The 23,627-nt window shown below is 44.0% G+C and overlaps 1 protein-coding gene across 4 annotated transcripts in view; it reads left to right on the top strand.

The window, feature by feature from the left end:
• The window catches only part of DVL3 (dishevelled segment polarity protein 3), a 393,303-nt gene extending 369,967 nt beyond the window's left edge, over window positions 1–23,336 (top strand). For 2 of the 4 annotated variants that reach the window (XM_086944462.1, XM_086944464.1), the window contains 7 exons: window positions 6,246–6,313; window positions 10,256–10,405; window positions 13,708–13,839; window positions 16,225–16,392; window positions 19,978–20,190; window positions 22,028–22,459; window positions 22,909–23,336. In XM_086944462.1, the coding sequence (XP_086800588.1) occupies window positions 6,246–6,313; window positions 10,256–10,405; window positions 13,708–13,839; window positions 16,225–16,392; window positions 19,978–20,190; window positions 22,028–22,459; window positions 22,909–22,940 (1,195 nt within the window). In that variant the 3' untranslated portion in view covers window positions 22,941–23,336. Of the gene's footprint in view, window positions 1–6,245; window positions 6,314–10,255; window positions 10,406–13,707; window positions 13,840–16,224; window positions 16,393–19,977; window positions 20,191–22,027; window positions 22,630–22,908 lie in introns of those variants that run through there. The other 2 variants (XM_086944463.1, XM_086944465.1) reach the window with 2 other exon arrangements.
• Window positions 23,337–23,627: the final 291 nt, after the last annotated feature.

Genomic DNA, 23,627 nt, shown 5'->3' with positions numbered 1-23,627 from the left:
CCACCGTTTATCCTTCAGAACTTATCTTTGAAAATTAGACCTCAGTATCTTTGTACTAGATCCTTCGAGCATTGCCTTATTGCTATGTGATACCTTTGGGAGCCTTCGGGCGTTTGTTTTGGCTATGTGTACGATGCATTATCAATTAAGGTCTTCCAAAAATTTTAAAAAATAAAAATAAAAAATCATGTAATATTGACATAAAGGTACGCTGAGGCAGCCGGGCCACATCATCTAGGCATGCGCATGCGCCATCAGACATGTGGACCTCCAAATGACGCAGGTGCCATTTTTGCTTTCTTTTATACCTGCTTGAGATTGATTTGGAAGTTAAAAAAAAATAAAAAGTGACTGAAATATAACAGCATAAAAATAAAAGGTGCGCTGACGTGGTTGGCCACATCATCGTGAAGGCATGTACCACCGGACACACATGGCTATAAAATGATGTAGGTGCAATTTTCAGGAAGCAAAAAAAAATGAAATTGAAATATTACGAAAGAGCTTTTTTAAGGTGAAGAGACCGACAGCAATTTGCATGCTTACTCTCATAAAAAAATATATATTTTATGAAAAACAGGTGCAGGCGGAAAGCAACGTAGATTGGGTGTGGGAAGCGGAAATGAAACCTACAATAAAGAAGCAACACATGAGCCTTTTCCATTCCTGCCTGTCATTTTTGACACTTAAATCTGCCACTAACAGACATTAACCTAGAACTTGTTCCTGAGCAATAACTCCTATTGTGTAAGTAGGTTGGGTCACACTTGTCATCTCCTACTAGGCCCCCTTTATAAGACCCCCAAGGACTCCGTGGAGAAATAAAACAGTTAGAATTAACAATGTTGTCATGTATCTCCCTATGAGTTACCACGGATTAAAACTTGAACTCCTTGAACTGGGGAATAACCTGCCATATTCATCAGATCCTATTGCACAAGTGTTTCCCAGTGCTGAGGAGTTTAAAACCACCTCCGGTTTCAGATAGGGAGTCAGAAAAGGCATCCTGTGCATACAGGCGCATTGGCCTATGGAGGGGTTTCCTTGGGGTGGGGAGGTTTGCCTGTTGCCACCATATGTAGGCATGGACCCGGGCTCTGCCATTCCTCTCAGCCTCTGCCGCTCTGCCTTTGACAGTTCCCAGGGCCCTCTACTTTCCTCATTTTTTTAGGGTGTGAATCTGCACACAGAAAACTACGTTTAATGTTTGAGAACATGGAAAACTTGAGTCCTGGAACACTGGACTACATGGAGCTCCCCAAATAGATAGTTCTCCAAGGGCACCAATCTGGGCAATTCGTAATGGAGGGCTTAGTGCGCTGAGCATAACCATTGTCGCCAGAAGACTCTAACTTTGCCATTCGAATCTCTGTACATCTAATCGTTGGGTCATGTACATTGCTTCTTAAAATTCTGCTAGTGCTTGCTACAGAAAGTGCTCGGTTTCACCGCATGGCCCTAAACATATCCCTCTTACGTGCTTGACGCCTTATGGCAGTGAATGTGTTATTGTGCTTGGTTCAGACGCCCGCCCACTCACCCGTTCCAGAATGGCCCTGCAATTTCTATTTCTTTGTCTCTTTTGTAGACTGTGTTCGTTGTGCTTCTTTGTGATGAGCTTCAGGCTGAAGAAATTACCTGAGGGACAACAAAGAGTGACTCATTTTCCATGTGTAATTAGCCTGGCTTCAATGCCACTCTGGCTCGCGAACAGATTACCAGTAAGCGCTGCCCCTGCCAAGAGCAGCCAGCGATATCTTGTTTCATGGAAAGCTGAGTGTTAACTCCTGCCTGGGAAGACACAGGAGAAAGATTGCAATTCGAGATCCTCCTTGCATGACTGATTAAGACACCTGCTTGAGCAGGCTATTAAATACAGGACATTTGGGAACAAGTATAGGGTTTTATGGATTGTGCAGTATTCTCTTGTGCTTTTATCCTGGATGCCCGAACCCCTCTGCGGCATACAACACAAAACCACCTCAAACGCAACCCTCGCAAAGCCGAGATCCTGCACTGTTGCACAAATTCCCTTGGCCAACAGCTGTGCACCTGACCAGAACTACCATAGGATAACACTGTGGTCTCACACCAAGACAGCATCATTCTCAGCTCTTGGTCCATTCACTTCAAAACTATTTTATTCATTTTGAGTTTGGTGCATGCAGCATTGAGATTCCTTTTGGGTTAACATTGAGTGCTGACGCATAGGACTGTTTAATCGTTTGGATGGGTTTAGGCACGGTTCACAATATGCACCCAATAGTTTCAGTCTCAATTTAAGGCAAGTCTGAGGAGCTCAGTTTATGGGAATTTCTGGAAATTCGTGTTGAGAAATCCTATGGGGTGCATCTTGTTGTCCCTCCCAAGATAGTCCTGGTTGAGTGATCCTTAACTACTACGATGCTGCTACAGCGTATTCCAATACATCGATGTACCTACACACAATATAATTTACTTTAATTTAGTGGTGTTTTCATTGAACTGAGAAGTGAAGGGTCATTTATTTTAATTTTATTTTTTTAAGATGTAAGTTAGTTTTAATTATATCATTACATTTATTTAATTTGAATAAATTATTGAAGTGGGTGAACAGTTTTATTTTATGTAAGTTAATTTAGGAATAAGGTTAAGGATACGTAATTGAATTTTAATGAATTAAAGGTTAGGATCTGCTAAAAGATTAGCGTATGGTTACTAATTTAATTAACTATAAATTAAATAGTGATTAGGATTAATTATATAATTCAGTTCCAATTATATTAAGGTAACCGAGTTAGGGTAACATTTTTAATTCCTGCGAATTTCAAATAAATAATGTGTAATTATGTAAACTAACTTCCGTTTATGTAATTTAAATAAAAGGTTATGTAATTAAAATGAATTAAATGTTAGGATCTGCTATAAGGTTGGTTACTAATCTAATTGGCTACAAATAAATCATTTAGTAATAAGGATTAATTATTTAATTATTTCCCATTAAATCAAAGCAACAGAGTTAGGGTAACATTTTTAATCCCTGCAAATGTAAAAGAATTAAAGGCTATAGGTAGTTATGTAAAATACATTTCTTTTAAATTTATTAAGGGCTAAAGTTTCCACAAGGGTTATGTTAGGCTATTTTTTATTAACTTAAAGGTAAATTAATGAAGGATTTCTGTTAACGGTATTAGGTTTAAGTCAAGGGTAATTGTGTTATTTATTTAAATTAATTCAAAGTAATTACATTGAATTTCATTTAGAAGTGGAATTCAGGTAAGGGTTTTAGAGGTTAAATAATAAAATAATATTATAAAATATAAAATAGTCGCATTCATTTCTTTATTTTAAACCGTTCAGTGTAGGTGAAGGGGTGTGGTAATAGAGTTGAATTTGTTGTAGATTAAGTTGTTCCTGCCAAAGTGGGGACCTTGATCTGGCAGCTTAAGGTAGTAATATACAACCTCCTTGTTGGTGTCATCTGTCTTGGCAGTACTGTGCTAAAAGATGCTACCTTGGCCTTCACTCACCCATTTCCTAAAGAGTTCAGCATGCGCATAATATTGTGGCCAGTCTACTCATACACTTTAGGCTCAGAATTCACCAGCGATAACAGCAGCCAATGGCTTTCAATATACAGGAGAATGATTTTCAAAGCCAAGTGCACCACGCGCAGGTTCCTGCTGGGACGGGCTGGGTTCTTCCAGCAAATATGTATATGTACATGGTACTAGCCTCAAAAATAGAACCTTCTATCCTGGATGTGTAAACCCGCACAATACAATAACTGTTATGCCACACTCACTCCTCCACGACAGTAGAACTACAATACGAATCCTGCCCTCCTGCTCACTTGAAACAGCACCCCCGTACAGCACATGCGAGACGTGCTCTGAACACTTGGGTCAATAAGCCAGTCTGACTACACAAGAATATCCACCAGTTTCATTTCAAGAACTCATACAGAGTATGTGTTCTCTTCCTACCACACAGTGAGCCCGCTTGCATTCTTTAACACTCCTGCAGCCCAAATCCATGCTGTCAGATACAAAAATATCTTGGTCGGGCACAGGCTGCAATACTGACACAAATGGAATATTAATAATGAATTAATTAACAGCGGTCAACACATCATACTTCCTTTGAGCATGATGAAGGGAATGCAGCTTCAGAGTGGGTGCTTAGTTTAGTTAAACAGTATCCAAGAAAGTTTTTAACTAATGTGGGTTGGAGTAGGCTTCCTCTTGCTTGGGAAAAGTCCCACATGTAAGAAGGATTGAGTGCGGACTGTAAATGGACAAAGGAGCTGAATGAATAAGGGTACAAGAGACACTACAGTAAGCTTAACAATTTGTATACGTTATTCCCCTCCTCACAGAGACTCTTGTCACAGAAATTGTGATGGAGGAATAAAAACACTCATCACGTGGTCCACTTTATTTAATGGAACTCAGGTTTACTGTAACGCTGCTGCTTCGGTCAGAAGCAATGCGTGTACTCGAACTGGGAGCCACATCAGTTCTCCAAGAAATTATTAAACTGCTGGCGGCACTACATTCAACATAAACCTGAGTTTCATTAAATAAAGTGGACCATGTGATGAGCGTTTTTATTCCTCCATCACGATTTCTGTGAAATCGATTATACGGATCAGACTGTATTCAACAGCACCTGGATTTATCAAATATTATCCACAGTTCAGTCCTTCCAGGGCCATTCCACTAATGAAAAACTTTGTCCTGAAGATGGTCTTGTAGATGTCTTCACATCAAAGACTGAAACGTCGACTGCTGCACCCATTTCCTTTGTAATTTCTTGTATCATAGGAATTGTTCCTTGCAAAATTAGGCGACAGTTTCTACAGTTTTACGATATATGAAATGAGTGATCATAAAGGTGTCAAAAAGGTAAGAAATGCTGTAAAAAAGTGCCAAATCTTAGTCACTTCTCTGTTGATATATGAATTAAGTGTTGTGTACTTTTTAACTATTCATCTATTCACATAAATATGTGCATCAATAAGTATACACCCATCTTGTACTGTTTTTTCTAAATTTTAATTATTATAAAGATGGATTCATGTCTTATTTATGAAGTAACATGACTAATAATTCATTATAAGCTACTGGCTAGAGCTTATTGAGATTTACTTTAAAAAATGCATGATTATTACCTTTTAGAAAGAATCCCTTGTAGGCACTTTTTACCTGATAACAGATCACATTACCCAAGCCTCCAAGGGTCTATTGGGTTCCCCACTCTCTTGTAGATTACATACTCTTAGGGCCTCTCAGCCGCTTTGGGGGAAAAACATCAGTCCCTTTTTTTTACCAGAGAAGACCCCCTCCCCCCAACTTATAGAGAAAGGGGAAAGTGTATGCAATAACAGTGATTAGCTAGTGTTGGTTTTATAAATGACTCATTGCTATGAAATCCAGAAATTACAGGATGTTCCTTTCTCACTTCCCGTTAGATTAATTGGTATTAATTGCTTCCCTTAAGTGTTTGGCATTAATTGCTTACAATAGGATGACCCAAATAAAGGAGACGTGTAGGACAGCCAGCACGTCGCTTCTACAAGCCTTACTTTGGTCTTGCCTTTTCTTAAGGTGATGCTCAATAGTAGGCAAATGGCTAACTGTTCACACAGTTTCTGTACTTGAGAGTGAAATTATGTTTACGCCTGTTCTCTTGCAATATCCAAGTATCATCTGCGTAGTGATCCATTCCTAATGTCTTGAAATACGTGGCAGGCTAAAGTAATCGTAAGGAAAGTTTATGGATGTAGTAACTACTGTACTCCTTAGTCCATGACACCCTCTAACGAACAGAGCAGGTCTTCCATCTCCTGCTCAACCTTGGGCCTAGCTGTACAGGCACCCTGGCTGGAAGTATGTCTCTATGTGTTGAGCAAGAGATATACAGGAAGGGGTGTAGATGACTGCAGCACAAAGTACCTGTTAATGGTAGCAGTTGTATGGTTTAGCTTGAAGCACTTTCTGGCCCTGTTTCAGAATGATAACTGATCCCTGTAGTTGATGATGGGAAAGCACAACATTTAATTTACGGGCAAATTAGATTGAATTGATTGGATTGGATTGGATTGGTGTTATTTGCTTCGTGTCCTTTTGACAGGTTTTGGAGTTGTTCTGTTCTGAGCTCAGATGAACTCTTACTTGAGAGGGGCCCGTCCTTGGAGGAGAGACGACATGAGAAGTGCGACTCATCTGTTTCATAGGTTTTTAATACTGTCATTCTTCCAACAGGCCTATCATCTTGACTGTGGCCAAGTGCTGGGATCCCACCCCAAGGGGCTGCTTCACATTGCCCAGGAGTAAGTGAAACCTGATGTGTGTTCTTTGAAAATAACTCTTGCTGGAGTCTACACTTTTAAGTACAATTTCCATGTGTTGCTCCTTTGTAAATTGAAAACCCAAGCACTGCAGCACTAATGAAAGAGTTTATAGTTTGGGATTCAGGTATATACATGTTCAGATGGGAATGTCATCAGGTTTGTACTATATGACATTATAGTACGATCAGTTCTGCAAGAAAGCTAGATCACCCAGCTAAAAAGATTTGCTACTGGCGTCGGCCTTTATGATGTCTGTGTTTTTCAAATGATCCCTTCCTTCCTTTTAGCGAATAACATTCTACTCCCACAGTGGCCTGCTAGTGGTGGGTCTTCGGTTATGGCGGAGGAGTGCCTCCCACCGCCAGCCGCTTCAAAAGTTGAAAATAAAACAAGTTTATTATCATTTAATTTTTGTAACTTCTATCTGCTGTGTCCTGGGGCGGGGCCATCGCAGGTGGGCAGTCAGGGGAGCGAGTGGTGGGCAGCACTGTTATCAGTGAGCATGTGGGTTTGGCCAGCCATCTCAGGCCGGCCAAACCCATATGCACAGAAAGCTGTCTTCAAACGCATCTGCATTGCTGTGTTGGAGACCGCAGAGAGAGTCTCCCTGGGAGCGTAAATGATTGGCGCTCAGGCCAATCCTGGAGCTGCTCTCATGCATGAGAGCAGCATCAGGATTGGCCGCAGGGGAGGCTCGGCGCTTCTGCCTGCAGTGGAGCCACAAGAGGAGCAGAAGTCCGGCAAAGCAGCTGGCGGCAGGCAAGTTAAGTTTTTTTTTTTCTTCTTTTTTTTTCTCGGCCACCCCTCTACTCCATCCCTGCTCCCACCCTACTACCACTCTGCCCTAAAGTCGGCCGCCACTGGGGCCTGCCTCTCCCTTCTTTTGTGTTACCGCTTTAGGTCAATGATGAGCTCTTCTAACTTCTTCCTCCTCTGTCTCTTCTTGAAAGAAGTGTAATAAAATTTGTTTTCCTATGGCTGTCCTTGGTTCTTTCCCCCTCATGCAGTGCAGCTTACACCCCATAATCTGGTGATCTGTGACTGCTAATTGGCCATGAAAAGAGTTTTATACCTTTCCTGACTTCATCCTCGGCAGGTTCATGTCATCTCTTTTTTTCTGTGTGTCTCTCATTACCATACAAGAAATAAATAATCTGCATGTGCTTTAGGTATCTTTTAACACTCCTGGATTGTCTAAGCCCCTTTATGGAGAACCTCTCAGCATCACAGTTGAAGTCCCTGCTGCCATTTGTAAATAATACTCTTTGTACCTCACACAACAACTCCTAAACTGGTAACTTGTAATAGCCAGAATGCAAATCTACCTGCACTACATTCCTAGCCTCTGGCCATATTAAATCAGAAATTTTATTCCTCCAATGTTGAAAGAACCGCACGGCACACACCTCCTGGTTGTAGCTTTGGAAATAACACCACTTGTCACATATCAACATAACATCTCCCTCCTTTTCAAGATGCTTAGCGTGTTTCTCTTACCTGAGAAACCTAATCCTTTGACCTTACTTTACATACTTCCTACCAAATGCCTCTTGTTTTCCCTAATTGTACCCCCATAGCCCATTCACAGTATTGTTCTCTGATCCTTCGCACCAACCCTCCCCACTGCCCCTTGTTTCCACCACTTCCCCGTAACGCTCTTAGCAAAGTCATCAGTTGCTTATCGTATGTTCACTGCAAAGGTTTACACCCTGTTCCAGTTGCACTATACCTCTTGGAGCCTTTGACAATAAACAATTTATTTCTCTATATCCTTTTCCAGCCACTGGCATTGCATGTGTTCCTTCATGAATAAATGCAAGGCTCACTCTTATATTCCCCCTCTTTTGAACATCTTGAGGCTCAACTCTTGACTTTCTCACTGTGATTTTCTTGAAGATGGGTACTGATTTTTTTTTCTTTCAACGTTTACCTTATGCAGATGTTGGTCGGCTTTGCCTCTACATCCGGCACCTCTTTCCATCTGCACAAGCATGAGTTATGCTGACCCTCCCGGCAAAGTCCTTCTTTAGAACATGCTCGATATGCCAGGTTCAGACCTCAGTTTAGGAACCTGTTTACACTATTGGCATTTGTTTAAAGCTCCACACTGTTACTTGTCTGCCCACACTTGTACATCTGTGCCACTGGATTAAAGCTAGCCTGGCTGATGAGGGGTGAAAACCTAAAACTGGTCCCAGGATGCTTGTTTCCGGTCCGGGGAGGACCTGGCCTGGCAGTTCAGGCTGAACTGTTCCCATGAGGAGCAGGGTCAAGACTGATTTGCAAATGGCCGTGACCAAACTGGAGTGGCATGGGGAGCAAAAGAACGATGGGTTCAACCCCAATCTCTTGACTGGGGGTGAGCGGTTGAAAGGTTTCAGCCCTCCATCCATCATCTTGTTCTCTTTACCACACTTGTATATTGCCATTTGTTTAACAGATTCATCTTACATATCTTTTTTCACTACATCCCTTCAGTTTGGTCAGCACTGAACATGCTTGTCTCTTATCTGCACCTTTCGCTTCCTCCTCCCTGGCACACACCAGTCCCTTTATTACTGCTTCCATCCATTGCAATTGTTCTGCCCTTCCTCAGTCATTAGACTTGTCAGTCGCCAGATTTTAATTACTTTTCAAATTCCATGTTGTCTACAAATTTGACTTCCCATCTGATATTCCTCCTCACCGTAAGGCATGAGCAGTGCTGCACCCTCTCCCCATCTCACCTCAGGTGACTGCTTATAAATGTTTCCTTAGTTTGGGGAGCAGACACACTCATTACAAAACCTCAATCGCCTTTTCCTGGAGGCGCACAACATTGGGGGTCTTTGATGTGGGTCCACTGCCAGTATTCTGTAGTACGGGGTCTTGCATTTTCTACGTAGTTGAACACACACAGACCGCTTGATATAAATGTATAGGCCTACATGATCTATATAGAGATTAGAAGTCTATTCACAGAGGTCTAATGGTGAATGTAACATAGCTGATTTGGTTTGGCAGCTAGCGACACCAGTTTCCATGTTGCTGTGGACATGCCCACCGCATCCAGGTCCGAAGCCGGCCCCTCCAGGTGTCAGAACAAGGAAGAGAGTATCTGCTATGCCTCCAGGCAGCTAGTGGGGTAGAGAATCATGGAAGGCAGGAGATGGAGACAATACCCATAAGTGAGAGAGATGCTGTTAGGTGGCTGATGGGACTGTTTGAGCAGTTTTCAAGAGATTCCATAATGACCTCCTTTGTCCTGAGCGCCATGAAACCGCTTGGTGTACGTGCGCTTAATAAATATTTTAAAATAACATAACCTCATTATGGAGAAGCTATTTCTAGTTCTCCTCGCTGCCACATATCTTTTCCTATTCCCACTCAAACTGTCCCTTCAAACCAATTTCAAACTTGTCTGTAAACAGCCATATAACCACAACCCTCCCATGTTACTAATCATTTTTTTTTACTTATTTCACTTGTCAGTCCTCTCGTACTCAGTAGCCAGGCATGCAATATATATTAACCTAATCCTTTCCCCAGTTTCAATTTTTTAACCCCTTCTTTTATCTTACACTGTCTCCCATTCCTTCCTCACTATTTGGCCGCTTCCTAGACCTCTCCCATTGACCCTTTGTCGTCTTCTATCACTTTATTTCTCTTCAGTGGTACTACTTCCATTTCCAGAAATCCCTGTGAAAGAAAGGAAGTTATGTTTTTGAGATCCAGCCCGATAGCGCCCTTCTTCCAGTTGATGAGCAATCTTGTTTGTGTTTCCTCTTCACCATTCTGATAAAGTCATGGGATCAGCCATGATAATCCTCTGAAACGAATATCCTTGTATTTCCAGGTGATGATCGTGCAGGAGGATCAGTATGCATCTGGTGAGGAAGTTTCTGTGCTGAGTTAATCTCTTGTCTGTTCTTGCCTCATCAGGTGAACCTATACGACCAATCGATCCGGCGGCGTGGGTATCACACACGGCAGCCATGACCAACACCTATCCGGCGTATGGTATGAGCCCCTCCATGAGCACAGTCACTTCCACTAGCTCTTCCATCACCAGCTCCATCCCAGAAATGGAACGTAAGTGCTTGCTCCATGCCAGGGCTGCCCATGCTCCCCCAAAGCATGGCTTCTCACCTCTGCTATCTGCTGCTTAGGGGAACAATACATTTCTGAATACATCTTGTGGCTGTCCTTAAGGTGAGGCAGCTGAAACCCCAGAACTTGTAGCTATCACGCATGTGTAAGTTGGGCCCTCCTCTGGCCAAGGCCAACATTTTCTATAGCAATGCAACACTTAAGGCCTGATTATGACTGTCGGTGCTGCCGCAAGTCTGCACTGCCAAAGCCTTAGTCGGACCGCCCGCCAGATTAAGAATTTTCTCCTGTCTGGTTGGCTTTTATTTTTTTTAGCGTTGCCTCGGCGGTGCCCTGAAAATGGGCACCGCAATGGGAACACCAAAAGCCGTTCCTGCACAGCATGGACTGGTGTGCTTGCACACAGGAGGGTACATATAGTGCTCCCCTGTGTGCATCCACATGCAGGTAAGGCACAGGGGGTCCTGTAGGGCCCCCTTTGTTTCTTCTCCGCCACGGTGATCATGGAGGAGGAACATCCATGACCGCGCCAGTGGAGAGAAGACTCGTAATATGGTTGGCGGGACCACTGCGGTTCTGCCAAGCATAGTGCTGCCTTCTAAACACTGCAACACAGCCAGGGAATGGTGGTTCCTTGGTGGCTGTGGCGTTCCAACCGCCAGAATCGTAACAAGGTGGGCATGAGACCGCCACCGCTGCTCCCCCACGAGTCTGGGGGTCCATGCACTGCCAAACTCGTAATCGCGCCCTTAGTGCAGTTATAAAATAGTCCATAACATGAAGGATTCTGGTTAAGCGGTTAAAAAAAGATGGGCAGCAGTAATGGAAAATGTTTCGATGCCAGTAGGCAAATTTCTGTAGAGCATTCTTCCAGTGAAGGTGGTATGCTTAAGCAGTAGTCCTCCAGTGTAGACCGTGGATAAATAAATGACATTCGCGTATTAGCAGCGACATCTTTGAATCTGATTTTCCTAGTTAGCCTATGGTAGTTGCATCATTGGGATGGTAGTTTACAATTTCAGTGGAAGTGCAGGTGATTGAAGCCCAGCACAGACTCGTGGCTGCAGTGGTAGACAGATCAAGCTTCCTTTTGGTGACGACGATGATTGCATAAAAGACATATTTCCGTGCATTGGGTGGGACATGTTGCCTTGTATTTGAGCGTGATCCATGAAGAGACTTGCCGTCCAGTAGAGGTGGTAAATACATGGATCGATCTTCCAGTGCGCGTGGAGGCTGCATGGAAAGGTGTTTCAGCGGAGATGATTGTTGCATAGCATCATAGGCCGTACTCCCATGGTGACGTCTTCCTTAGGATGTAGGGGATGCATGGAGCAGTGCTGCAGAGCAGCTGATGGTTGTAGGGTCACTCCTCCAGTGAAGGCTACTGGATCATGAACCAGTCTTTCAGTGCAGATGGATATGTGGAGAACTCTTCCAGGGGATGAGATAAATGTACTGAGCGTATTTCTAATGGAGGTGATGATGTTTGCCCTGTGGCGATGATGATGCATGAGCTGTGAGGGTGATGCTGCGTGGGCTGTGTAGGTGGTATTGCATGAGCTGTATAGGCGATACTGCGTGAGTTGGGGATGTGGTATTGCATGAGATGTAGAGGTGGTGCTGCTTGAGCTTTGGAGAGGTGCTGCATGAGCTGTAAAGACAGTGCTGCATGAGCTGTGTACGTGGTGTTACATGTACTGTGTACGTGGTGTTACATGTACTGTGGCGGTGGTGCTGCATGAACTGTGGAGGCGGTGGTACATGAACTTTGGTGGTGGTGCTGTGGTGCTGCTTGAACTGTGGCGGTGGTGAGTGTTTTAGTTGAGACAGTGGAGGCCCAATGGAGAGGAGCGGGCACAGCTAGTGACTTAGTTGTTGAATTAGGGTGGAGATGGGCACCGTGGGGACCACAGTAGAATATAGAGAAAAAGTGGAAATTAATTGGAAGCAAAATTGGTGTACTGCCCATCTGCAGGTTTCATTGCCATTAGTTTCAGCAATGGTTTCCTTCTATCAGAGCCAAACAAGGCCAAAGAAACAGACTGATACATGTATTGAAAGAAAGGGAAATGCTGAATAGTCGCATACATCATTTTACTGAACTGTGTGTTTCCTTGCCTGGAAGTGCGTGTGAACATTGAATTGCTGCCTGCCTGGACTGTCCGGTATCTCTTTAGTGCAGGTTTGTACGCCCTCCTCCCCCAGTGTGTTTTTAATCAATTTTTGTTTAGGACAGCGTAGGACAAAACTGGTTGCAAGAAAGGGCTTTACAGGAGGCTTTTTATAGAGATGGAACAATACAGTGTTTATACAGCAGTTCTGAGAAATAAGTGAGTCCCAAAAGGTAAGTGACGTAGATGTGGGCATTAAGGCCACTGGTTACAGCAGGGATGGGGTGGTTAGAAAAAGTTTTTATCAAGTTTGCAGCAATGAATAAAGACTTATTTCAGAATGTTTAGCGATAGTTTGTTGGTCAGATGGACTTAAAAGTGGAGAGAGAAGACTAGGCTTGGGAAGTAAACTCCGCTCCGCTTGCGGAAGTTGCGGACATTTTCCAACTCTACGTAGAGCACAGGGATCCCAAAACCTCCGCTCAGCGAAGTTTTTCCTCTCTTGCGGCTCACCAACGTTAAGTAGGTGAGCAAGGAAAATCCACGCTAGATCACTTCCTGACGAGATTTCTCAATGCGGGCAGTCGCGGCAGGTCGCTAATGGTGAGAAACGTGCTGCTCGCATTGTGTGAAAGCTGCCACTCGGGTAGAACATCAACTCAAGTGGCACAAAGAAGCTGCGCCCTCTTGTGCTGCATGTGGTGCTGTTAGTGCTGATTACAGCACGGGACAAACTCTCCGTGCTAAAAATCAGCGCAACGTACTGCACTCCGCTGCTTGCGGAACACAATGGAGTTTTTAAGCCACGCGGAACTCCGCCCAGGCCTAGAAAAGACCCGCAGCAACTATAAACATTTAAATGGAGGAACATGAAAAGCTCCATTCTGTAAACCCTCACCTACAAGATGGTGGCACAGTTCCTAAGTTGTGCTCTAGAATGTATTGTTCCCTTCGATTGTTTGATGTCTTCATCTTCATGCCTTGAACACTCATTTAAATTCCATGTCGCACATTTCTTCCTCCTCCCTACAATCCCTAACCTGAACCCAATTTCCTCCCTTGATCTTCGTATCCCCTCCTTCCGCCTCCTGTCCCCCACTAACTGCTACCCTGGTCCCCCTTTCATCTCTTGCCTCCCTCCCTTCCTCTGCCCTTCACTCTGATCTGCAGGCTTCGATGACTTTCACCTGTCCATCCACAGTGACATGGCCACCATTGTGAAGGCCATGCGCTCCACCGAGTCCGGTCTTGAGGTCCGGGACAGGATGTGGCTCAAGATCACCATCCCCAATGCCTTCATAGGTAAGTGCTGGTTTAATAAAGTTCTACGGCCTCCTTTATCTGCAAGAACGGTTGCATCGGTTTCCTTAGATACCTGTTTATGGTAACTGTGGTCTGCTGCTATGTAGGGCTGAGATATTTGGTTGTCTTGTTTGGGCATTAGACCAGTGAGTGGTTTATACATTATTGTGGTAATTTTGAAAGCTCTCTATGACTGGGATAGTAAGTTGTGTTCTGCTGCAGTATTTGACTAGGATTCACGAGAATGGCGTCAGTTAACTACAACAGCCTAAGGCTAAGAGACTTGTGCTACATTAAGTGCTTCGTGTTCTCCTTTGTGGTGTCTAAGCACTGCAGCAGTGTAAGGCAGAGATTCTTGGTTACGTAGACTGGGATCTGTAGCAGTTTATGACTTGGGTACTTTGTTGTAGGGTCTGAAGTCTGCCATAGTGTGTGGCATGGACACTTGGTTTCAGCATTTGGCTCTGGAGCAGGGATACCTGTGTTGAAGTGGAGAAGTGTGGCTCACTGGTTAGAGGAGGCAGACCTGGAAGCAGAGGTCAGCTCGGGACCAGGGTTCAATTCCCGGCTCGGTGGGGTCTTGAGTCCTAAAATGTCCATGGACTCGACAATTCTCGCTCCGGTGCCTACTTGATTCACGGGTTCACACTTTGCGACTCTGGGCAATAGCTTGCTTAATCTCCACAACGGCCCCTCGCGGCGGGATGCCTTGCTTTCACCTTGCGGATATCCTGCCGGGGTTATCTCACAGGGGAATACCAGGACGGGTTCCCTAAGCAAGTGCTTAGAAACCGCTCGGTGATTTGCGCTATAAATTCCTGTACATTTACATTTGATAATCTCTTCAGGATTGTCTGAATATGAATATCCCAGGAGTTTATTAGCTCGCCTGTGTGATTAATAATTACATGGTTGTGCTGTGTAAACTTTGCAGAAGGGTGTGGTTGGTATACTTGGTTGTGGTCCTGTATTTCTCCAGATGTGCGTGGCTGACGTCTGAAGTGAACCCCTTAGTCTAAATCTAAAAGCTTAAACTGACATTGATAAATACAAAGCTAAGTACTCAAACTTAGGCCCAAACTTAATTTTGACAGACGGACCGCCGTTCCGCCTTGGGGATGGAGTAGTACACCATCATCATGACGAAGGGACTACCTGCATAATTTATAAATGACCAGCAAGCCGGTGATCATTCATAAAAAAATTGTCAGGAACCGCCATAACAGCAGTTCCTGTCAGTGCATGCATCAGCAGGGCGTAGCCCTGTATCAAAGAGTATTCTTTTTTTATTTACCATCCCAAAACGAGATTTTCTTTTTATAATATAAAAAAAAGTAATGCTCCCCTCGTCATGGCAATCGTCTCTTATTGCGGAGAAACATTATTTGCATGTTATTGTCCCTCACCGCCAGGATTTGCGTGGCAGTTAAGGACAGTAAAAAATGGCTATACGTCAACCCATCCTAATTGAGTGGGCGTACATATAGCCATTTCTCCAACAGCCTTTAATCCGCAGGGCCATCTGAGAAGTTTGACTACAGCGGAAACAGCATAGTCTCCCCAGTGGCTAAACTGAAGGTCCGCCGGCATATAGATCGGGCGAGCAAACCACTATGTTGGTTGGGAGGAAATTCTGTCACTGCTGAGGCCGTTATCTTCCCGCCAACATATGATTCAGTCCCTTAATCTCTTAAACATAACTATAATAACAAATTTAAGATTAAATTCCTTAAGATACCTAAAACTGAATAACGAGGATTGTATTTTGTGTCCTATGTGTAAGCTGAAAGCATAAAGCAAGCCTTAAACTCTTAAGCCACTCAAAACTTGAATCATTTGCCTAATTTCTACATTTAATGCCTAATGTTTAACATCTCCCTTGGTACAAATTATTTTAATTCATAACAAATGTAGGCCAAAAAGAAGTATCTCATGTGGGTGTGATAATCTTCTGCCTTGCTGCAGAGTTTGATTGCCTTATTCTGTTTTGAAATTCCTACGTTTTATTGCAATGTGCCTAGAATACTTTTCTGCGTTGGCTAGCAATTGTTGGCTAGCAGCGTGTGTTCTAGTTGAGCTTTCTTGTTGAGTGTGACTGGCAAGTTGGTTGAATTTATAGCTGTAATCTTGTGGTTTCTGCATTGCTCCACTGTGCGGTGGGGATATTGTAGACTTGAACTATGCTGCTTTATATTAATCTTCACTGAATTGGGCTTCGTGCTGCAGAGAAGTGGAAGAGATCCTAGAATCCGAGGACAGCGTTAGATAATAGGGAACAAAGAATGTGGACCAGGCTTGGCATGCTCTCAGGAGTGCCTCATGCGGGTTGTGTGTTTGCATGCTCTCATAGTTTTTTGTTTTTTTAAATGTTGATATTATTTGCAGGTTCGGATGTGGTAGATTGGCTTTATCACCACGTGGAAGGATTCACAGACCGCCGAGAAGCCCGCAAGTACGCCAGCAATCTTCTCAAAGCGGGTTATATTCGGCACACAGTGAACAAAATCACCTTCTCGGAGCAGTGTTACTACATCTTCGGAGATCTCGTTGGCAGTACGTTGAAACATTCTCCTAGCTTAACTAAGGAACCAATGTTTTTGATTCAGTGCGGGTTAAGTTTTTATCAAAGTGTCACTCATAAACACATTTTGGGGCGTGAGTTAATGAATGTTTCAGAAACATGTATCATAACTAAATTGTGGTCATGTGAATCGTAATTTTAAGGATCGACAGAAAATGTTTTGGCAAAAGTTTATCTACAGATAACCTTGGCTTCTCTTACAAAATTAGTTTCATCACCTCAAGGGATGTTTTTGTCACATGGTAGACCAACCACTCCGCTGGAGTATTCTAGCCTTTAACAGCAGAACCCTTTGTCTTCGATGATCCCAAGGTGCTCTGCTAGAACGCACTAGTTCTGATGTAGAGCATCCCTACTATTCAATAGGTTGGTATCGACTCTTGCCGGTAGATATATTGATTCTTATTTCCATTATCCCTGCTATTCCAGAGATGGTTCCTCAGATCGCGGCTCTGTAGTCCTCTGCGACTCTTCCCAATGGAACTCCTTCTCCTTTCTGAACTGGGTCTTACAAACTCTTGTTCACTTCATTCTGGGTCGCGTGAAGCATCTACTGTTCCCAGCAGTGATCTCCACACTCGGTCTTCTACTCCACCAGGCAGACTTTGATCGCTTTGCAAATGCATCCTCTCCCCAATTTATGGCGCCCCTCTCTATCAGTGCATTCTAGTCCTAACATGTTATACCACAGCATAAACTGCATTATCGCATACTAATCCAGAACCATGACTTCAAACAGCTCATCCTAACATCTCATCTCTAGCCCGCAACTCCCAGTGCCTTTTAATTGCGACCTGCTGTCGCCACTCCTATTCCTGGCACAAGCTATAGCAGATAGAGTGTACTTTTTTCCTACTAATCTATGCAGGAATCTCACATAATTCTTGGAGAACACCTCATTCATTAAGAGTTACACCATATCCTCATAAGTATTAGTTTGAAGGCGCTGAACATTTTCCAGGAGTGATTTGGGAACACCTATACAGCAGTGTATGAGACGCATGAATCCTGGTTGGCCTGTCTTCCACAAGCCCTTTGAATCCACTTCAACCCCTGGAGTCTTCATTGCGGGAAATTTGGAAAATGTAATAGATAAACTTTATTGTCAGTCATTATAATAAGATGAATACTGCTACAGCGTGTGGTAAGCTGTGTTTCCTTTACATTAATTCTACTTATCTGCTGCTAAACCCCCAGGCAGGTTTTGATCCTTTCAAACCTGGGTTCTTTAGCACCTCTCATCTGATTAGAGCTATCTGGAATGTTGTAATTGAGTGCAAAATCACATATTTGTTCACCGAAACTGTGTGAAATGACGGAAAAAAATGCCCTATGGGGTATTGCACTTGAAAAATTAACCCACGGTTATGTTCCAATGTCATTTTGCTCAGGCCTAATATTTTTTTTCTCTCCTTTTGCTTTTGACTTATAGGATAGCAAGCCTCTTCTCAGGCCTCAAATACGAGAGCCCTTAATTTTAATATTTACTTACATGCCTCAAACGGTGGATACTGAGTCAGTATAACTATTACAGTCACTCTATACTTGGCCTTGCCTGCTGTCATTCGTTTGTCGAAACCTTGTGACACTTAATGTCATATTTTCTTGTTTCTTGGAACTTGGCTTCAAGCAGCCTTGGTCTCAGGCATACTTGAAAGTTTGCAGAAAAGACGCCGCTATCACACTTATGTCGGGGAAGCTTCCAGTCGCTTCCAGCTGCCACATTAGGCTGGAACCTAGGAAGATGCCTCAGACGATTTCCCCTGGTGCTCGGTAGCTACGACAGAAAAGGCCCACAAACATACATTAATGAAACATTTTCCGCCTACTATATGATGACATTTCTGCAGCTTCGTATGGGCTCATTTGTGTCATTAGATCTGTTGCCACCATGGGCGGACACACCAGAGTCAAAACTATGTCGACTATGTAATCTTTCGCAGGAGCCACTAACTCATCTGCTTTGCATATGCCCTATACTATTGGCAGACCGCAGAAGATTGCTTAGGTTGCTATGGATCAAGGAGGGGACACAGACATTACCATCAGCCGTTAGTTTCGTATTGAACAATGAGCAGCCACAAGTGATCACAAAATTGGGAAAATTTCTAGGGTGTGTGGCGAAGCAACTCAAATTAATTTCAGAAGCCCAAAACGATTCCTGAATACTAGCACTCCTAAAAACAGTTTCAACCAGACAGTCTGTACTGCTTCTCTTCTGTCTTTAACCAAAGGCGCTTTTATCAACTTGTTATCCTTTTATTGAATAGTACTTTAATCCATTTTTACCTTTGAGGAATACAGTGGTCGAATTATGAATTGTCCATTAAATGATCGAGTCCTAGGAATAACTGGGAAATCAGCTATTATTCTGATTTTATTTATAATTGTAGGCACTTTGACAGACTTTGTCTAAATAACGTATTTTTTAAACCCTTTTTTTGCCTCAAAAGATTCAACAAAGCGGTCAACATTTTGCAAATATTCTGATTTTTAAAAACTGGATAAGAACTCTTCTGTACTACAGTAGCAGCTGACGGGGAACGGCGGTGGAGAAATACCACTTACCTTTTCGCCGGCTTCTGCCTCTCCTCCGTCCTGTTCAGCTTCCTTCTTCCTGCAGTCCTGGCAGCAGGAAGCACTCGGCTCCCAGACTCCCTGAGCCAATCACAACACTGCAATGCCGTGTTGTGACAGGAGGCTTTGTATGTTCCTCACCAGGCTGTGTAATGGAGTCTGGTGGGGAACATGCAAAGTGCGCATGACTGTTTGGTCGGCTCAAGAGGGCCAGCCAAACAGTCATGTGCAGTTGGGGAGTATGAAAACCACTTCTCCCCCTGTTCCATTAGCCCCACCCGTCCTAACCCAGCCCCACAGCTGCAAAAAATTAAATGATAATAACGACGTTATTATCTTTTCATATTTGCTGCTCTGCTCTGAGAGCATGTGGGGCGACGCTCCTCCACCTTAGCAGAAGAGCCGTCCCTGCTGTACTGCAGAATGTTATTGTTGAGTCCATATAGAGAGAGTCATTCACAGTGATCTGGGTACACTTGTTAGTTAATCTCTTCTGCAGGAGGATTCACCTGGTGGTATAGCTCAATACATCTTGTTCTGACACAGCAGAAGCTTACATTACTATAATTGATGTAAAACACAGGTCACCCTGTGCCCTGGCATCCTCTCACATAGGTCTCTGTCCCATGCCTTCTACTAACCTGGGTACTGGGTGTCACTGTTCACGACGACTAAAGAGAGGCTCTACCAGCTAAAGGTGTTCAAATTGAAATGTTTTCTGGGTTCTTTCCTTGGCAAGACTGCAGGGACAACTGAGAATGTATTCCTAGGAATACCTAGTACAAGAGGGCTACCATTAGATGTTGCTTCTCCTCTGGCACCTGTACATCTGAAGACTGAATACACAAGTACCAGAAAGGCAGTGAGATGCGTTCTGTCCATAATGTGAGATAAAAGTCTGTAGACGCAATACAGAGTGGATGAGAAGGTTGTGCCTACTGAATCAATAATTTACCCAAACATTTTTTGTCTCTTTACAGATCTTGCAAATCTTTCTTTGAATGACCGAGATGGCTCAAGTGGGGCTTCGGATCAGGACACACTGGCTCCTCTGCCCCACCCAGGAGCAGCACCATGGCCCATGGCCTTTTCATACCAGTACCCCCCAGTGCACCCCTACAACCCACACCCTGGATTCCCTGAGCCAGGATACAGCTATGCTGGGGGCAGCGCTGGGAGCCAGCACAGTGAAGGTAGGTCCTACTGCCCTGGGCTCAGAAACTTTCCCTAACCTTCAAGATGGGAGGAGAAAATACCCTAGGGCTAGGAGCAGGAGCGGCTGCTACCGTACCTGGGTGGTGGGGCGGGGGACGAAAAAGAAGAAAAATACTTACCTGAAAACGGCCGCCCGCCACCTCTCCTCCATCCTCTTCTTCCTGTCTCCGGCCTGGTTGCAGGACCCACCCAAACTCCCCTGAGCCAATCACAACACTGCACTGCAGCATTGTGATTGGCCTGAGCGCCGTAGTTCGGCGCTCTGATGAGGAATGGGAGACTGGCCATTTTCCTCACCGAGCTGTGCATTACATCCTGGTGGGGAAGATGCAAAGTGGGCATGACTGTTTGGCTGGCCCAAGCCGGCCAGTCAAGCAGTCGTGCGCACATAGGAAGTACAAACCACTCCTCCCACTCCTCTGGCCAGCCCCACCCCGCCCGAGAGCCACTGACTGCAATAGGAAAACAAAGATGATAATAACAATACGTTATTATCATTTTATTTTTCCTTTTCAGTAGTGGCGCGACACTCCTCCGCCTTAGCGGAGGAGCCGCCACTGGCTAGGAAGGCTGTCAGTCTTTAGAGGTAGGAGTCCTGGGTTCAGGGTCAACTTGTTCAGTTTGCTACACCTGTCTTTAGTTGTATTTAGTATTACGTTTTCCACTAAGTGCATTACAGAGTTGTGTATATGATGCATGCCTTTCATCTTTTGACTGCACCTATAACTATCCATGCAGCTACCATTGGCACCGTATGTAGGATAACCCCACCCAGCAGGCCTCAACGCTTATTGTGTTATATACATACACGGCTGATTTTATCGGGGTTGTGCAAAACAGAATATTAACTTAGTTTTAAGTCTGAAAAGTAGTTGCCATGTAATGGTCACCATGTTCTTGACCACAAGTGAGGCGCATACATTTACGTAATGTTACACTGATATAGCAACAGGCCCGGACTGGCCGTAGCGGGCACCAGGCAATCCCCTGGTGCGCCGCACGGGTGGGGGCCGGTTTTGTTACAGGGACGTTTTTGCAGCATAAATCGGACGAAACCGGCCCTGGCAATGAGCTCGGCGGCACCCCCAACCCCCCCCCCCCGGGCCGGTTTTGGTTCCCAGTCTGGCCCTGTATAGCAACGTATTCTCATACACTCTGTCTTAAACAGGGAAACATACTCTTTTGAAGCCCATATTGCCCCATTGCTCCTAGGTCTAGTCACACTTGTGTATCTTTTTTTTATATCCGTCTTTGATATCTTTTCTTGGGCTGTGAGAAATGATGGTCTGGTTTCGACATAGGATTAAAATAGGTGTTGCCAGTCCTGCCCGTAGGATGTATTCAGATATCACCAGCATCCTGCCCTCTTCTCTTACAAAGACAGGCTTCTTCGGTCACCCACAAAGCCATGCCTGTATTGGACAACAGAAGTATCAGGAAAAAAATGTATTGGGGGGGGGGAGGGAGAGGGTCTGTGGTACTCAGTGCCAAGGGTCAACACAATGTGAAATACTCTTCATGACACATCATGACACATTTTATCTAGACTCTTTTGTAAACCTGTATGAGATGCCCTTGGTCTAAACTCTTTCAACTGCTTTTTCCCTTACCCTTTCTCTTGATTTTCAGTACATGATCTTATTCACAATATCACAGGCATGTTTTACTGTTCAGATTTCAATTTACTTGTGGATCTTCTGATCATGGGGAAGCATACCCTATCTTACAATTTCAGCACACACAATCCTTAACTTACTAATACCCTTACACTATAACCAATTTTTAAAAATGACTTCTCAATCCTGTTTTTTGCAGGAAGCAGAAGTAGCGGCTCAAACCGAAGTGGCAGTGACCGAAGGAAAGAGAAGGAAGCCAAAGGCGGGGACTGCAAGTCTGGCGGTAGTGGCAGCGAGTCAGACCACACCACCAGGAGTACTAAACGTCGAGATAGGGCTGCAAGCGAGCGGTCCGCACCAGCTAGCGAGCACAGCCATCACAGCCACCTAAGCCACCACAGTCACCGGAGCCACCACTCGATAGCGCACAGCATCCGCAGCCACCACACGCACCAGTCCTACGGGCCGCCAGGGGTACCTCCTCTCTACGGTCCTCCCATGATGATGATGATGGCACCGCCTCCTTCTGCCATGGGGCCTCCAGGTGCCCCTCCGAGTCGGGATTTAGCCTCCGTGCCCCCTGAACTCACCGCTAGTAGACAGTCATTCCGAATTGCAATGGGAAATCCTAGTGAGTTCTTTGTGGATGTGATGTGAAAAAAACTCATCTGCTTTTTTTTTTCGCCATTGAGAAATGCCAGCGTGCTCGTTTGGTCTTGATATCATAAATATAAATATATATTATTTTTTTTAAAAAGGGAAACAAAACGGCGCAGTTTGTGCTAAGTGGCTGTGCGCCTTTGAACTTCACTGACAATGCTGCACTAATCGGCAGAACCTGTAGTTTAATCTTGCCACCTAAGGCTCTGGACCGCGTACTGTTCGCAGGGGGGATTGCCTGCTTGCCTGGCTTGACATAACACTGTTTTTGGATTTAACACAATTAACCTGCATCATTTTTTTTCAGTTTTTTTTAAGCACTGAGTTTCAATAGCTAATACTGTTTTGTTCTCATTTCTGCCTAAATTATTGTGTTTTTTGTTTTGTTTTTAAACCCCTTGTGTTTGTTTTGTCAAGCAGCAAAGAACTATGGTGTTTTTGACTTCCTCTGACCTTCCCACCAGAGGAAGGGAAAGGTTCTCTGTCGGCGCGTGTCACTTCCTGTGAGGGTGTCATGGCGGCTGTGTGTGGACGTTTGCAGTAGCAGAGAAGACGATCCCTGTTCATATGCCCGAGCTGCCGTTTGAGTGTGTGTTCACTGGAAGATTTTTTACATTTTCTTTTGGCATAAACAAGACTGTTCTGTCCTAGGAGGGAACACCACCAGCCTTATTCGTGTACGAAAAAAAACCTTATGAATAATAAATGGAATGTTACAAAGCTTCAAATATCATTTTTAGCTGTGAAAAGTAGACGAATATTGAAAGGAAAATGCTCATACTTATAAAATAAACTCTTCATTTTGCAGCTTTTTTGCACCCAGCTTGACTGACAAAATGTACATTTTATATTGTGTCCAGACTGAATTTTGTGGGTTTAAGTGGAGAAATATATATTGTGGAGTTACTCCTGTATTTTAGAATGTTCTTCTCAATCGGGATCATGTTTGTACAATACAGAAAGACAAATGTAGCAAGATCAGAAATAATTTAATTGATTTTTTATTTTTTTTAAGGACGAAGCGTTCTGCGTTCTGTGGGTAAGCTTACCACCTGTCAGTTTTTTTACCGGCATGGCTAGTATTCTGTTGTCCCGACTGGTACAAAAAAAATCACAAAAAGACAGCATTTTCCCTCTTC

Source organism: Lissotriton vulgaris, chromosome 11 (genome assembly GCF_964263255.1).
Source record: "Lissotriton vulgaris chromosome 11, aLisVul1.2, whole genome shotgun sequence".
Classification (NCBI taxonomy): domain Eukaryota; kingdom Metazoa; phylum Chordata; class Amphibia; order Caudata; family Salamandridae; genus Lissotriton; species Lissotriton vulgaris.
This window is presented reverse-complemented; position numbering and strand designations above follow the sequence as displayed.